Source organism: Siniperca chuatsi, linkage group LG16, assembly GCF_020085105.1.
Source record: "Siniperca chuatsi isolate FFG_IHB_CAS linkage group LG16, ASM2008510v1, whole genome shotgun sequence".
Lineage (NCBI taxonomy): Eukaryota > Metazoa > Chordata > Actinopteri > Centrarchiformes > Sinipercidae > Siniperca > Siniperca chuatsi.
The window spans coordinates 22,528,916-22,542,772 of record NC_058057.1 but is presented as its reverse complement, the minus strand read 5'-3'; the positions used below and the strand labels follow the sequence as shown (position 1 = coordinate 22,542,772).

Below are 13,857 nucleotides of genomic sequence, written 5' to 3'. Positions count from 1 at the left end.
CACTTTTCTTGCTCTAAGCTCATGTAGACATTTCTTGGCCTTGATGCCAGCACATGAAGCCACACATACATACACATAGAAACACACTTTTATCGCTCTCTTAGATACGTGGAAACATAAACATTCAGAGATTATGTAATATTAAGCTGTTAGGAACGAAGAGCATGTGTGAAGGGAATTATCTGCTTCCTCTCATTTCCCAAGTAATCCCTTTTTTCGCCATCTGAGGTATTTTGCACACATTGGTTTCTGCTGTCCTGCAGAGAGGATGTCGTCATGGCGTAACGCTGAGGATCTGGTTTCAAAATATCTCCCAGGCTATCGAGCCGTTACCATGCAACGCGCTCTCAACATAACATGAAACTGAGGAGCTTTTTCTCATTAGGCATGGTCAAGAACAGAGAAAAGGCAAAAGAAGATGCCTTTATGCCACAGCCAAAAACAAGACAAGAAAGGTTCATCAGTAATACATTAACTGTCAGCAAATGTGATGTTACAGCTAAATAAACACGTGTAAATCAGATCATGTTCTTCCAATACTCTCCACAAATTCTTAAAGGAAAACATGTTGTCACTCTTCCTTTTTATTTCTGTTTATTTCAGATTTCTGTGTTTACAATTCATCATCAGAAAAGCCCTCTAGTTGATGTGTTTTTAAGCTTAAATAAGGATATTACACATTATAACAAGTAGATGATTTTGAAATTAGAAACAAAACCAATATCCAACTTTTTATCCAAGATCCTTTACTTAATTAAAAGTAACAGTACTACAATGTAAAAAATACTCCATTGCAAGTAAAAGCCTGTTCTAAAGTAAAAGAGAATCATGGTCATATTTTCTAGTTCTCATGAGTACCCTGGCAGCAGTATTTTGTACAAGCTGGAGGCGTTCGATCGATTTCTGGGGCAGCCCACTGAATGAGTTACAGAGTTAATGAGTTATAGTCCAGTTGGCTGTAAACAAAGGCATGAATAAAGGTTTTTGCATCCTGAAATGAAAGAAAAGCAATGCTCCTGATCTGAAAGATGACTGTCTTTTGTGAAATGTTGGATAATTTTACCTCTTTGGGCCTCAAACAGTTATTTAAATGAAACCTTCTGAGGGTAACTTACTTTTTGGAAGAACTGCAAAAAATCATAGACTTCTGAAATGTGACCCCAACTAGACATTGTAGTCATAGGCCAGAAAGATTGGGAACCACTAGTTTAATCTTTAACAATGTGTTGTATTTTACAAGCTTATCATGTGGGGTTTTTTATGTAAAATCTAAATCTGTAAAGTAACTAGTTAACTATAGCTGTCAGATAAATGTAGTTGAGTAAAATGTACAATATTACTTTATGGACTAAATATAAACTGGTATGAAAATGGAAATACATAGTACAAGTACCTCAAAATAACGATGCAGACGATGCAGGTGAGGTACACATCCTCCAGCACCTGGACTCCTCAGGAACCTACACCAGGATCCTGTTTGTGGACTTCAGCTCTGCTTTTAATTCCATCATCCCAGCTCTTCTGTAGGACAAGCTCTCCCAGCTGAGTGTGCCTGACTCCACCTGCAGGTGGATCACAGACTTCCTGTCCGACAGGAGGCGGCACGTGAGGCTGGAGAAACATGTCTCTGACTCCCGGACCATCAGCACTGGTTCCAATCAAGGCTACGTTATTTTCCCTGCGCTCTTCTCCCTGTACACCGACAGCTGCACCTCCAGTCACCAGTCTGTCAAGCTCCTGAAGTTTGCAGATGACACCACCCTCATAGGGATCATCTCTGATGGGGATGTGTCCGCCTACAGGTGGGAGATTGACCCCCTGGTGACCTGGTGCAGTCAGAACAACCTGGAGCTCAGCACTCTTAAGACAATGGAGATGGTTGTGGATTTCAGCCCCACCCGCCTCCATTACCCTCTGTGACTCCCCTGTTGACACTGTGGAGTCCTTCCACTTCCTGGGCACAATCAACATCAGCTCCCTCACCAAGAAGGTAGTTGGCTGCAATCTACCTTCCCTCCAGGACCTGTACGCCTCCAGGACCCTGAGGCGTGCAGGGAAGATTGTGGCTGACCCCTCCCACCCCGGACACAAACTGTTTCAGACACTCCACTCAACATCAACAAGGCCTGGGCCCCCCACTGACACTGAATATACCCTCCCAACCCCTCACTACACATTATATTAATGTAACGTCTACACACCTGACTCAATGTGTTACATTAACGCACATTCCCACTTTTGCAAATTCACATGTAAATGTCTTTCACATCCCTTTACAACCAGTGATTTAAATAACAGTCATATTGTACATATTCTTTACTATTTTTATAATAGTTTTTCATATCTTATTGTCTATTTTATATTTATGACTTTTGGATTTTTGACTCGCAGTACTTGCTTGCTATCTTTCTTTATATTTTTCTTCTTACTATGTTTATTGTATGCACCATAATACCAAAGCAAATTCCTTATATGTGTAAACCTACTTGGCAATAAAGCTGATTCTGATTCTGAAATTATACTTAAGTACAGTTCTCAAGTAAAATGCACTGGGAATCCATACGCCATATCTTTTTTTTTTTAAACACTCTTGGGCTAATGCTCTCTCTCCTGCAAGTATTGGACGAACAGCAACATGCAAAGGCCAACTTCAACTTCAGTCAAAATGAAGACAGAATTTCCACAATATGTTGTCAGTACAGCACAGAGAACCTCACAGTGAGCCAACTCTGGAAACTGGTTTTGAATTAGGTCTTGCTTTAACAAAACAATACATTTAGCAAGAATAGACAACCAAAATTAGTTCAGGCGACTGAATCAACATCTGCTCTGGATTAAAGTGCTGGCTCGGTCCAAGCTGACAGTAGTGATTGATAGTAAATGATACTCGATTTGGGGACTTTGCCGTAGCTGAGGGATCAGTGAATCAACACCCAGAACAAATCTCTCACTCTCTTTCCTTCTTTCTCCCTCCCCAGTCTCTCGTTCCCAGGTGTCTTCACAGCGCCAGGAGGTGCTGATGGAGAATGTGACCCGGATGTCGGAGCGCTCTCGGCTGCTCCAGCAGACCCTGGGTGAGGCCTCCACTCAGGCTGACCTGCTAGAGAACATCTGGAAACTGGAGAACCTCTTCAAAAACCACAGCGACTGGCTGCAGAGGCTGGAGATCCTCATCAAGGTACGACACAAGACTAAAAAAGAGGAAACGAGAGCTTTTACAGAGCAGGCTTTTACACCTGGAAACTGTTACAGGACATGAATAGTTTGATGATAATGGGGTTTTTAGTGACATTAAAGGTTCAACAGCTTTCAAGTCTGTCTAAACATATTGTACTTTTTACTCCACTACATTTGTCTGACAGCTTTAGTTACTAGTTACTTTTCAGATTACAATTTTTCATACCCTTCCTGTCCAGTGAAAACCATGTATCTCCAAATGAATTTGAATTTTTTTTTATTTTAATTTAAATAATAGTGTTCCTTTAGGGGTTCAGTAAATTCTCCTACTTGAGCATGATGCATTGCTGTAGATATAACTACCCAACAGTATATAAAGTAGTTAAAATTAGCACAACCTTAAACATCTACAGCAGTAAAATGCAACACACACATTAATGCAGCAGTAATTTTAATCCAAAAATATCAGATATAATAGTAAAACACTGACAGGGACCATTTTACTGCATAATAAATACTTTTTATATTTGCAGTCAGTTTAGCTGATAAAACTTACATACTTCTACTTACTGTAAGTAAGGTTTTGAATGCAGGATTTTACTTGTAGTTGGTTTCACAGTGTGGTAGTGATACTTTTACTTAAGTAAAGGATCTGAATACTTCTTCCACCACTACATTTTAAGTGATGAAATGCTATTATGGCAATGAAGATGTTGCTAAGTTCTTCCCCCCACAGAGCCTGGAGGTGGAGCTGAGGAGCATCCAGGCTCACTCCCTTCAGTCAGAGGGCTACCTGGTGCAGCTGGACGACAGGTTGTCCTCTCTAAGCAGCTCCACCGGCAGGAACCTGACGGGCTTGAGTGCGGAGTTGTCCCGAGCCTCCACCTGGCTCCGTGACCAGGACATTTTGGTCAGGTACACATTTATATGACAGTGAAGATCCTCATTTCCAAAGCGTGGAAGTGTAATTGCATCACAGATGATGGAATCAAGATTAAAGTCCTGTTCTCTTTCAGGGAAGCCTCAGGACAGATGAGCAGGCTGACAGAGAAACTGGACGAGGTTAATTGGACGGTGGGAGCTGTCAATCACACCTTCAGCAATGACATCAGTATCCACCACTTGAAGATACAAGACTTGCAGGTTCATCACAGCTTACACAAAAATGTCCTATACATTAAATCTACTACTGAAAAAATGTTTTTAAGACACAAAGTTAACACTTTTACAGTACAGTACATACACAATACATATTATAAGCTAACTTTTCTTTGCTAACTTTGCTAACTTGAGGAAATCTTACTGTTACCGTTTTACTGCAGCACACTGATGAACTGCTGCTGTTAACACCCCCTCTGCCTGTACTCCTGCTGCTCAGATCCAGATCAGCAACATAACAGAGGACACCAGCAGTTTATGGGTGACCCACGTCCACACAGAGGCCCAGCTGAGGAACGAGATGGAGATCCTCAACACAATCACAGAGGACCTCCGCCTGAAGGACTGGGAGCACTCCATGGCCCTGAAGAACCTCACCATATTAGAAGGTCAGCTAAGAAAGATTGCTGCTCTGAGTACAAAAGCCCCAAGAGCCCCTTTTTTAAACTTTTATTTAACCGGGATTTGGCTATTTCCAAAGGGAACAATTCCTTGCTTAATTTTGGCCCAAATGTGACACCAGAGGGGCACTTGAGAAATTCAAGTGCCTCTCCCGTCGGCCCAAATGCTCCCCATAAGTGCCCTTGTGGTTAGCTTCAGTGCTCCTGTGCAGTAAGAATTGATTTGATGATTTGCAGGTCAAAAGGCGTCTAGATGTCTCAGTTAGAACTGGGCTGAATTGGGTTGAAAGGGTACATTTTTTCAGACATCATGGTTATATATAACCATTTTTTCAACAGCTTTTAAATGACTATATTTCATTGTGAAGCAAGTCCTAAATCCACTTTAAAACATACCCAAAAAAATGGTTATAGTATTTTGGATATGGATTTTTAGTCCAGTCCTAATTTAGACACCTAGACGTCTTGTCATCTGGAAGTTACTGAAACTTAATGCTGTTCTTCGACGGGCCCAGTTTAATTGGGCCAAGCCGTGTACATGTGTTTCCACTGAGTCCTTACAGCAGGTGATCACCATGCCGTGCTGTGCCATGCCGCGCCATGTTGTTGTGGTCCTGCTTGGTAGCAGCCAACCTGTGATGGTATTCTCCCTTTAACCAAAGCCATGTCCTGTGTTAAGCTGACTCAACACATGTGTGTCTGTACTGGTGACTAAAGGGAAAGCTCTATTTTTAAAAGTCTCTCTCTGTTCAGCTTCTCAGTACTTTTGTAACTTGTTACCAAATCTCTGCTTAGTTTCTCTGCTACATACCTGTCAGTACTTTCAAATATCAGCCTTATTTTACAGATGTTTAATGATTCAATACGCTTCAGCCATGTTGGAGCTGTTTTATGTTATTGCTGATGCAAACTGAACATTTGCTGCTGCTGCTTCACATTCTAGATATAGATATGGATGTATTCTGTTCTACTTGGTCAATGGATCAGTTTTAAATATTGCAGAAAAGAATAGTACAAGCAGAGATAACCACAGTGAGCTGTAAGATGAAGAGCTCCAGGCAACAGGCGACTGTGGTTTGTGCACACCTCCGACACATCATCAACACCTTTTACCTTGCCATGCTGTGTTGTGGATAAATACTTGCACCCTGCCAGCATGGCTTAAATGGTTGGGGTTGCTCACGGCTCAGCTCAGCGCGACTATACACAGCCCTATCGAAAAACTGCATAAGTTACTGGGTAAAATTGACTCAAATGCCCCTCAGGTTAGCTCAACCTGAAACCTGGGTAGGGAAGAGGAGTCATTTTCATGTCTGACCATTAAACACTCAGTGCACACCACTACTTATCAACATACAGTATGAGATAGTTTGGCAACATATAACAATAGATATATCAAAAATTCAATCCAAATCATAAGAGTCATTGCAAAATCTAAAGTTGATTATATATTGAGATAAATACCTAAAACCTTTAATTCAGTGAAGGTCAAAGATCTCAGTTATGAAAAGACTTTCAGAAAAACTTTATCATTACTTTACAGGAAGTATCTTATTACAGAAAATAGGAATTATATACATCAAAGAACATTAAAATAATAGTCAAAGAAGGGACTTTATAGGTAACAGTATCATGCATGTGTACAAAATAACCACAGTGGAACATACAGGATAAAGAAAGTTTATTTCATGGAAGTCTAATGAGAAATTTAGAAAACCCGACATCCGCTCCTTATGTAAATATGAAGAGAGTAGTAGTGTACAACTAATGAGAGTAGGAATACATGAAACGTAAACTTTAGAACGTGAGAACTAAAACTCTTAGTATGATGAATCCCTTTGGGTGGAACTTTGTGCTCCAAAAAGATAATTTACCATAGCTCGTCTAAGCCAATAGATGTTTGCAGTGTGATTGAATGCAAGTCGCCCTAGCATGCAAACGTGATTTTACACCGTGGGATTACTACCCCGGGGTATTGAGCAACTCTGAATGTTCTTCCTCCAGTCTGTTCAGATGTGATTAGTCCCGACGTGGTACGACTCTTGCTGCCAGGGCACAGAATGACTTCCATGGCTTGTTAAAATCAGAATAGGTATGCTATGATGTAATGCTGGCAGGGGACGAAGCCCGCGCTGATTGATGGCAACTCAAACCGAATGAGAACCCTGATCTCGTGTCTGCTTCACATGTGGGTGGGATGCTGTTTCTCCTGAGCCTGGAAACAATTGTGGGTTAAATTTAGATGCTACATCCAGAATGAAAACTCAACCACTCAGCTCTGTCATTAGTTTTAACTCCACAGCCCATTTGTTTGTTGTTAGCTTGCAGCCACCTTAGCCAAGAAAAGTTTTACATCTCTATCCATGTTTATCCTCCTCTGTTCTGTTCCCCTCTCATGCCTCCTTTTTTCTCCATCCTTCTTCTCTTCTTATTCAGTTAATTTGCCTTTAATTCCTCTCTGACTCACACATTGATGTTCATGCCACACATGTTACTTGTTGTATTAATGATAACAACACACATGGTATTATTTACAGTAACATGTGCCCACTAAGGGAAGATGTATCAGATGGTTTTGATTACAACTTAAATACTCTATATGTATGAGGTTATCATCAATTTGTGTCTCATCAGTGACTGGACATTTGGATTTTCAAAGGTAAACGCCAATGTTTTGGAGATTGATGTTTTCAGTAACTAAATTGTCAGAAATTATTTCACATATGTGAAAGAATTTCTTTATTATTTAAAGAAACCCTGTGAAGTTTTTGATCTTTAGTAGTGCTACGGAGCAATTGAACAGTAATAGCACTGCCAGAAAGTCCCACCCAGTTTTCCAGTCTGCCTAGTAATATGTTGGGGTCGACCATTTCGAATGCAGCGCTGAGATCCCTCTTTCATTACTCCTTTAATCCACTCTTCTCCTATATGTTTGATACCATGTTACTCTGGTCTAAGTGTTTAATTGGCCTGAAGCAAATGCCTTCTACTAGGGTTTCACAAATTGAGCATAGCGTTAGTTCAGGCAGGCCACGATGTCAAGCTCAGCTCACAATCCCACCTACATCAGCTGACAGCAGCCATTCTCAAGCCAGTCCATATCAGCTGGTGGCTCAGCTGATTCCCTTCTAGGCATTCAAATGGCAAATCTCATACAAGGCGCCTTATTTAAGCTGCTTTAGCCTGCCTAGCCTTGCTGCTTCCTCTGCAAGCCGCTTTGCAAGCTACCCCATGAGAACGACCAGACTAACAGTGTACGTGCTTCATCTTACCCTGCTGCTCGTCATGTCGATTCCTGTCCATGATGAGGATCCATGGCAGATAGACTGCATCATGGATTCACAGCACCAGCGATCTGAAGCAGAGGAAGCCATCTGTGAAGAGAGCGCAGTTTCCATCCGCCGGCGCTCTCATCTGGAAAGCTGCAGAAAAAAAAACTGCTCCCACAACTCTGCTGCAGTCCCAGCTCCGGCCGCTGCTCCGCAATGCAAAAGAACAAGAATCCCAACCGAGGCAGCCAACTCCGTAGACCTGGAGGATAACGCCGTCTGTCAGCCTTGTCCAACATCCAGACATCACTCACCAGCATGAACTACAGAAATCAAGCTCTGGAGTCCAGTTTGGCACTTTCAACAAGCCAGTATTTCAGGGCACAGCCGTCCTGTTTTCCTCCTCAACCCATGCCTTGACTGCGGGTCTCCACGAAGATCGCTGGGAAGTGCAGTCCCAGTGCAGTCTACACTAAGGAGTCAAATCCTAGCAGATGATTTTCTGCTAGTGGACCATCCCAATTCAAAACCAGATCGATGCATCTCTGCTCTCAAACAGACTGTGGAAAATTGGGCATTCCTCTATCAGAAGAAAAAACGTCAGGCCTGCTCAAGGCTATAGAATTTCTAGGCATCACCTTAGATAGGAACTTGATGCAGGCCTCCCTGCCTCTCAAAAAATTTAATTGCACCAGAGAGGTCATGAAAATGCGCAGGAGGCAGTAGCGATTCAAAAGAGAATTGCTTCTTTGCTCGGGCATCTTAGTTTTGCTATGCACATCATTCTCCAGACTTATTATTAGAAACAGTCCTACTCACAGCTTTTTACAGATTTCTCAGAGGTGGTGAGTTCACTTCACGCACAGAATCTTTTGATCCTCGCATGACCTCACTATAGCTGACATAACAATTAACCCTCACTACTTCTTTATATTTCTAAAACATACAAAAACTGATGGGGATAGGAAAGGAACATCAATTTTAATCTCTGAGACTAACGCTGCTTTTGCCCTCTGTCTTCTATGACTCGCTGCCTGAGAAGCCGACCCGAAACCAGCAAACAAGAGCCTCTCTTTGCGACAGAGGAGGGGAGGCCCATGTCCCGAGCTTGGTTTGCCTCTCGCCTTGGCCTCCTCTACCATCCTGCAGTCTCCCGACCAGAGCGCTACACTGCTCATTCTCTCTGCATAGGTGTAGCAACAGCTGCAACATCCGTAGCTCCTGTCTCTACGCTCAAGGCTATGGGCCAATGGTCGTCATCGGTCTACGAACATTATCTCCAGCCTGAGGCTCAAGCCATCCTTGATGCTCAAAAGCAATGAGTGCCCTTTCATTTGCAGCTCATACAAAAATGTTTTCAAGAGCCTGCTGGTCTCTCTTATAAACTCACTAGCTTGTTACCTCAACTAGCAATCCATGTAGATTCAATTGGCCTCACTGCATGTCATTTCAGTCATTTGGCTTTCTACCTAAGTGCTCAGCTAGCTCCTCCTGCTAGCACTTCCATGTAAGCACATGGAAGGCTAGGCAGGTTTGCCTGGTATGGTCGTTTTGGGGGTCTTGCTGCTGCTCTCCCTACCTTACGCTTTCCATGTATGCACATGGAAGGGCAGGGAGGTCCCAGAACAGAGCCATACAGCCAAATCTAACTTAATGCAGATCCAATTAATTTTCTTTGACTAAAGTGGTCCTGAATGAACTATCTTTCAATTTGACAGCAGTATGTGTGTGTCTGTGTTTGTGTTTGTGTGTGTATGTGTGTGTGTGAGAGAGAGAAAAATGGTGTGTTCTCATGCATTTGAGTTCCCTCTATTCGTGTGTGTACATATTTGCTGACATTTATGAATAGGCCCACGCACTGTTATGTAAGGACACCAACAAGAAATAGGTCCTTTGTCAGTGCCTTCCAATAATGACTCACTTGGTTTTTTGATCTGTTGCTCCAATGGTAAAGATGAAACTCTTGTATTTCCAACATGGAAAGTATTAAGGAACTAAGAAAACTACCTCTTTGGACTACCATGCACAAGTTTATCTTGTGGTTTTCAACAATAGCTGTGAACAGCTGAATGTGTTTCATGTCTTCACTGCTTAACACAATTGATACATTTAAGTACCGTGCTGTTATTGACAATTAATGATTTCATGATCTGAATAAGTTTTTTAAAATAACATATTAGATAGACACTGACATTTATAGGTTATGGAACAGAAGGTGAGGCCTTATATGCCCTGAAAACCTATTTTCTCAAACAGCCTTTACTATGCGCAGTAGGGCCATACACAGATCTGGTTATTTATACAAGAGATTTCTGTAAATCTGAGGGGAGCTGCAGATTCAGGTGATAATTTTCTCTAGGTTCATCACTATGAGTGACCCCTCTCATATTGTCACATTGTTTTCACATTGTCATTTGATACACTGTTATTGTAAAAAATATCAATTATAGCCGCTTTAAACAGAAGTCACAGTTTTTATACAACAATGGTGACATGTACAGATTTGGATGGATGATCTGTTGTTGCTGAAAGCTGCTGAGCTGCAGGAGTTTGTGCTGAGTTAGTTATTTTACGAGTTGATTTGAGCAGGAAACATTTACGGCCTCTGTGTCGTCTGATGACCATTAATTTACATTTTGAGTGGCTTGTTTGCTTTACTAGTGAAGTGAGTCCCATAGCTCAGTCAAGGCTGGCTTACACACACTGACACCTAGACTCACACACACATTCAACTCATATTCTTTTTTTTTTCTCACTTTTTATTTGTAACAATTTCAATTTATTTTATAGAAGAAAGGAATAAACAAAATCAACAAAGCACAGGAACTAAGTTGGGAGTACATTTCATGACATGCTGACTTTAAGTCCAGTCCATTTATCCAGATATAATAGCATCCTCTTGTTTACAGTGAAGATGATCCATTTCACCCATTTTCTGGGAAAGGCCTCCCCTTAATCCTCAAGGAAATTGTCAGTTTTCCACCCCATATATTGTCGGGGTGAGAAGTTCAGGCTTGGCTGTGGAATGTAGGTGCACAGGCTGGTTATATGATAAATCCATAACACATTGTTCGTTTAATGAAATCATCCAGGACAATAAATCTCTTATTATGTCCATCCATTATAAGACGGTGTAGTCCCTCATTTGTCCAGGAGTGTTCTATCGTAGAAAAGGTTTCAGTCGTAGTCATCTGGACACAGTTTTCAGAATCAAGACGTTTCGGCTCCCATCTGGAAGTCTCAATTGTGAAAAACAGTGTCCAGATGACTACGACTGAAACCTTTTCTACGATGTCCATCCATTGTTGAAGACTTGGAGGTTCCTTTTTATACCACTTTTTAGTAATTGCTTTTTTGCAGGCAACAAGGAAAATTTCTAATCCAAGAATCAATCAGGAAATGTCATTATCTAAAATGTCTCACATATCAATATTTCGCATTTATGTGTATTATGAGTATTTAATGTTTTTAGAGTTTTTAAAAAACTAAAATTGGCCACCCCCCCCCCTCCATTTCCTCAGTCAATATGAATCACATATGAACACATAGAGACTACATATTATAATGTATTACATTGATTGACCTGACTTCAGATTAAGAGTGTATGGAAACATTGATGTAGTTGTATTCTCAGTAGTTATATACTTAGGAAATGAAGGATGGTGGTGATTAAATACATATTGGCCAAACATAAGACACACTAGTCCTGTTTGGAAAGTTTCATTAAAATACAATTAATCCAAGGAGAGGAGAGTCCTAATTCTTGAAGCCTTTTCTCACGTAAAAGTGTAAATCCCACATTTGTGTAGCTTGTCTGTCACACTCTCTCCTTTTAGGCTCTTGGAAGAGGCAGCGTTCATTCTTGGCTGCTTGACTTCAATCCACGGTCTCTTTCCGCAGTAAAGACGTTTTCAACTCTTTTTTTGTGTGTGTTTTTTTGTTTTTAGTTTAACTCGTCAGGAATTTATTTCCTCCGTGTCAACAAAACACATTACACAAGCCTTCAGAAACTCCTGTAGGTTAAACTGGGCTAACAAAACACTTTGACAAAGCACTTTGTAGAAAGCCTCTACTCTAAATCCTCCATCAGAATGAATCACTTTTCAACACAACCCTGTCCTCTTAGATTAGGACATTAATCTCCTTCTGACCACAGTTTTGTCGATCTCTCAAATAACATAAACCCTGATAATAGCCTTGTGTTGTCTGTCATAGTGATGAATTTTACAACACACTCCTTATATCCCCTCACATTTAACATACATGTTGTCTCTGCTAAGATTGTCGTACACATGGATAAAAGACAAAAAGAGACAAGCTGATTTCCTGTTGCTCCACTCTGCAATAGATTTGTAACACAGAATGGGTGTTGGATGGAGGCGCCTGAACTCTATACTAGTGTTGTATTCTTGGACTCAGTGCTGTCAGATGTTTTCAGGCTGATCCTGGAGGGGCTGCTGGGCTTGTTATTGTTGAAACCCTGTCAGCTGAATGAACAAATGGGACTCTGAAAGCCTGGAGATTAATAATGTGAAGCTTTGCTAAAAACAAACTATTAACAAGGACGCAATTTCTTCAGGACCACCAGGGTGAACTGTCCTCTCCAAAGCTGAGGCATGCAGACACACACATTTGTATAACAGAACTTGTGAGGACCTTGCAGATTTATTCTCCAAACTTTAACTTTAAAAGTAGATAACTGGCAATGAAATGTGAACTTTAGGAATTAAATATCCAGACATTTTGTAAAGTGATGTCAGTAAACTTAGGTTTGAGTGAACATGTTAAAAGAGGTTCAGAGGTCAATAGTGAGTCCAGATATCTCTCAGCAAAGGGCTCGCTCACTGCTATTGAAGGCAAACATTGGGGTGTTATTTAACTGTTAAGCTTTGATCTACTGGTTCCTCTGAGCGCAGATGATTGTGCACTAGTGTCCATACCCAACATCACAATTTTAAAAAAACAGCGTGGACAAAGAGAAAGGAGAAAATTGTAGCATCTCAATCAGTGGGAAGTGGAATCGGACGTCTTCATGGGTTTCAAAATTTGTTTCCAACCTTATGTGACCTGACCAGATGAAACCCAAACTCTCAACAACTATTGGATGGATTGCCATGACATTTTGTACAGAGGTTCACGGTCCCCAGAAGATTAATCCTACTGACTCTTGTGAACCCTTGACTCTTTATCTAGCTCCCCCTGCAGGTCAAACTTTTCACTTATCCACTGAAATATCTATTAGATGGATTGGAGTACATTTGGTAAAAATATTCATGTTCCCCTCAGGATGAATTGTAATAACTTTAGTGATCACTTAACTTCTCATGTAGTGGCATCATCACGTTAAAACTTTCAATGACCAAAATACCTGCAAAACTAATGACATTCCCATCAGCCTCAGCTGTACTTTGTACCAAATTGTATCAAATATTAGCATGCTAACATGCTAAACTAAGATGGTAAACATACTTGCTCAACATCAGCATGTTAGCATTGTGAGTATGTTAGCATGCTACATTTAGCTGTGTCGACAGTTAGTACAGCGTCACAGAGCTACTAGCATGGCTGTAGACAGTTGTTTTTGTTTTGTAGACTTGCTGTGCCCATACACAACATAACACACAAATATTGTATATATAAAATGGCCTATAGTGAAATTTGCCGGGTTTGGCTAAACCCAATAAAAATAAAAACCCAATAGCCAGAAACGCTGACTCCTGGCCAAAATGTAGTAACAGGCACAAACACTCACATGATGAAGCTCTTTTCAACTCAGTAATTTGTTGTGTTTTAACTGAAGCAACTGACTACAACTGCCACATCTGTTGTTCATGTTATATTGTTGACTGCTG

General features: G+C 41.0%; 1 protein-coding gene across 5 annotated transcripts in view; it reads left to right on the top strand.

The window, feature by feature from the left end:
• scara5 (scavenger receptor class A, member 5 (putative)) overlaps positions 1-13,857 on the top strand; it is a 92,775-nt gene that overhangs the window by 40,003 nt on the left and 38,915 nt on the right. For all 5 annotated transcript variants that reach the window (XM_044168870.1, XM_044168869.1, XM_044168871.1 and 2 more), the window contains 4 exons: positions 2,979-3,178; positions 3,914-4,092; positions 4,194-4,320; positions 4,556-4,724. In XM_044168870.1, the coding sequence (XP_044024805.1) occupies positions 2,979-3,178; positions 3,914-4,092; positions 4,194-4,320; positions 4,556-4,724 (675 nt within the window). The remainder of the gene's footprint in view (positions 1-2,978; positions 3,179-3,913; positions 4,093-4,193; positions 4,321-4,555; positions 4,725-13,857) is intronic.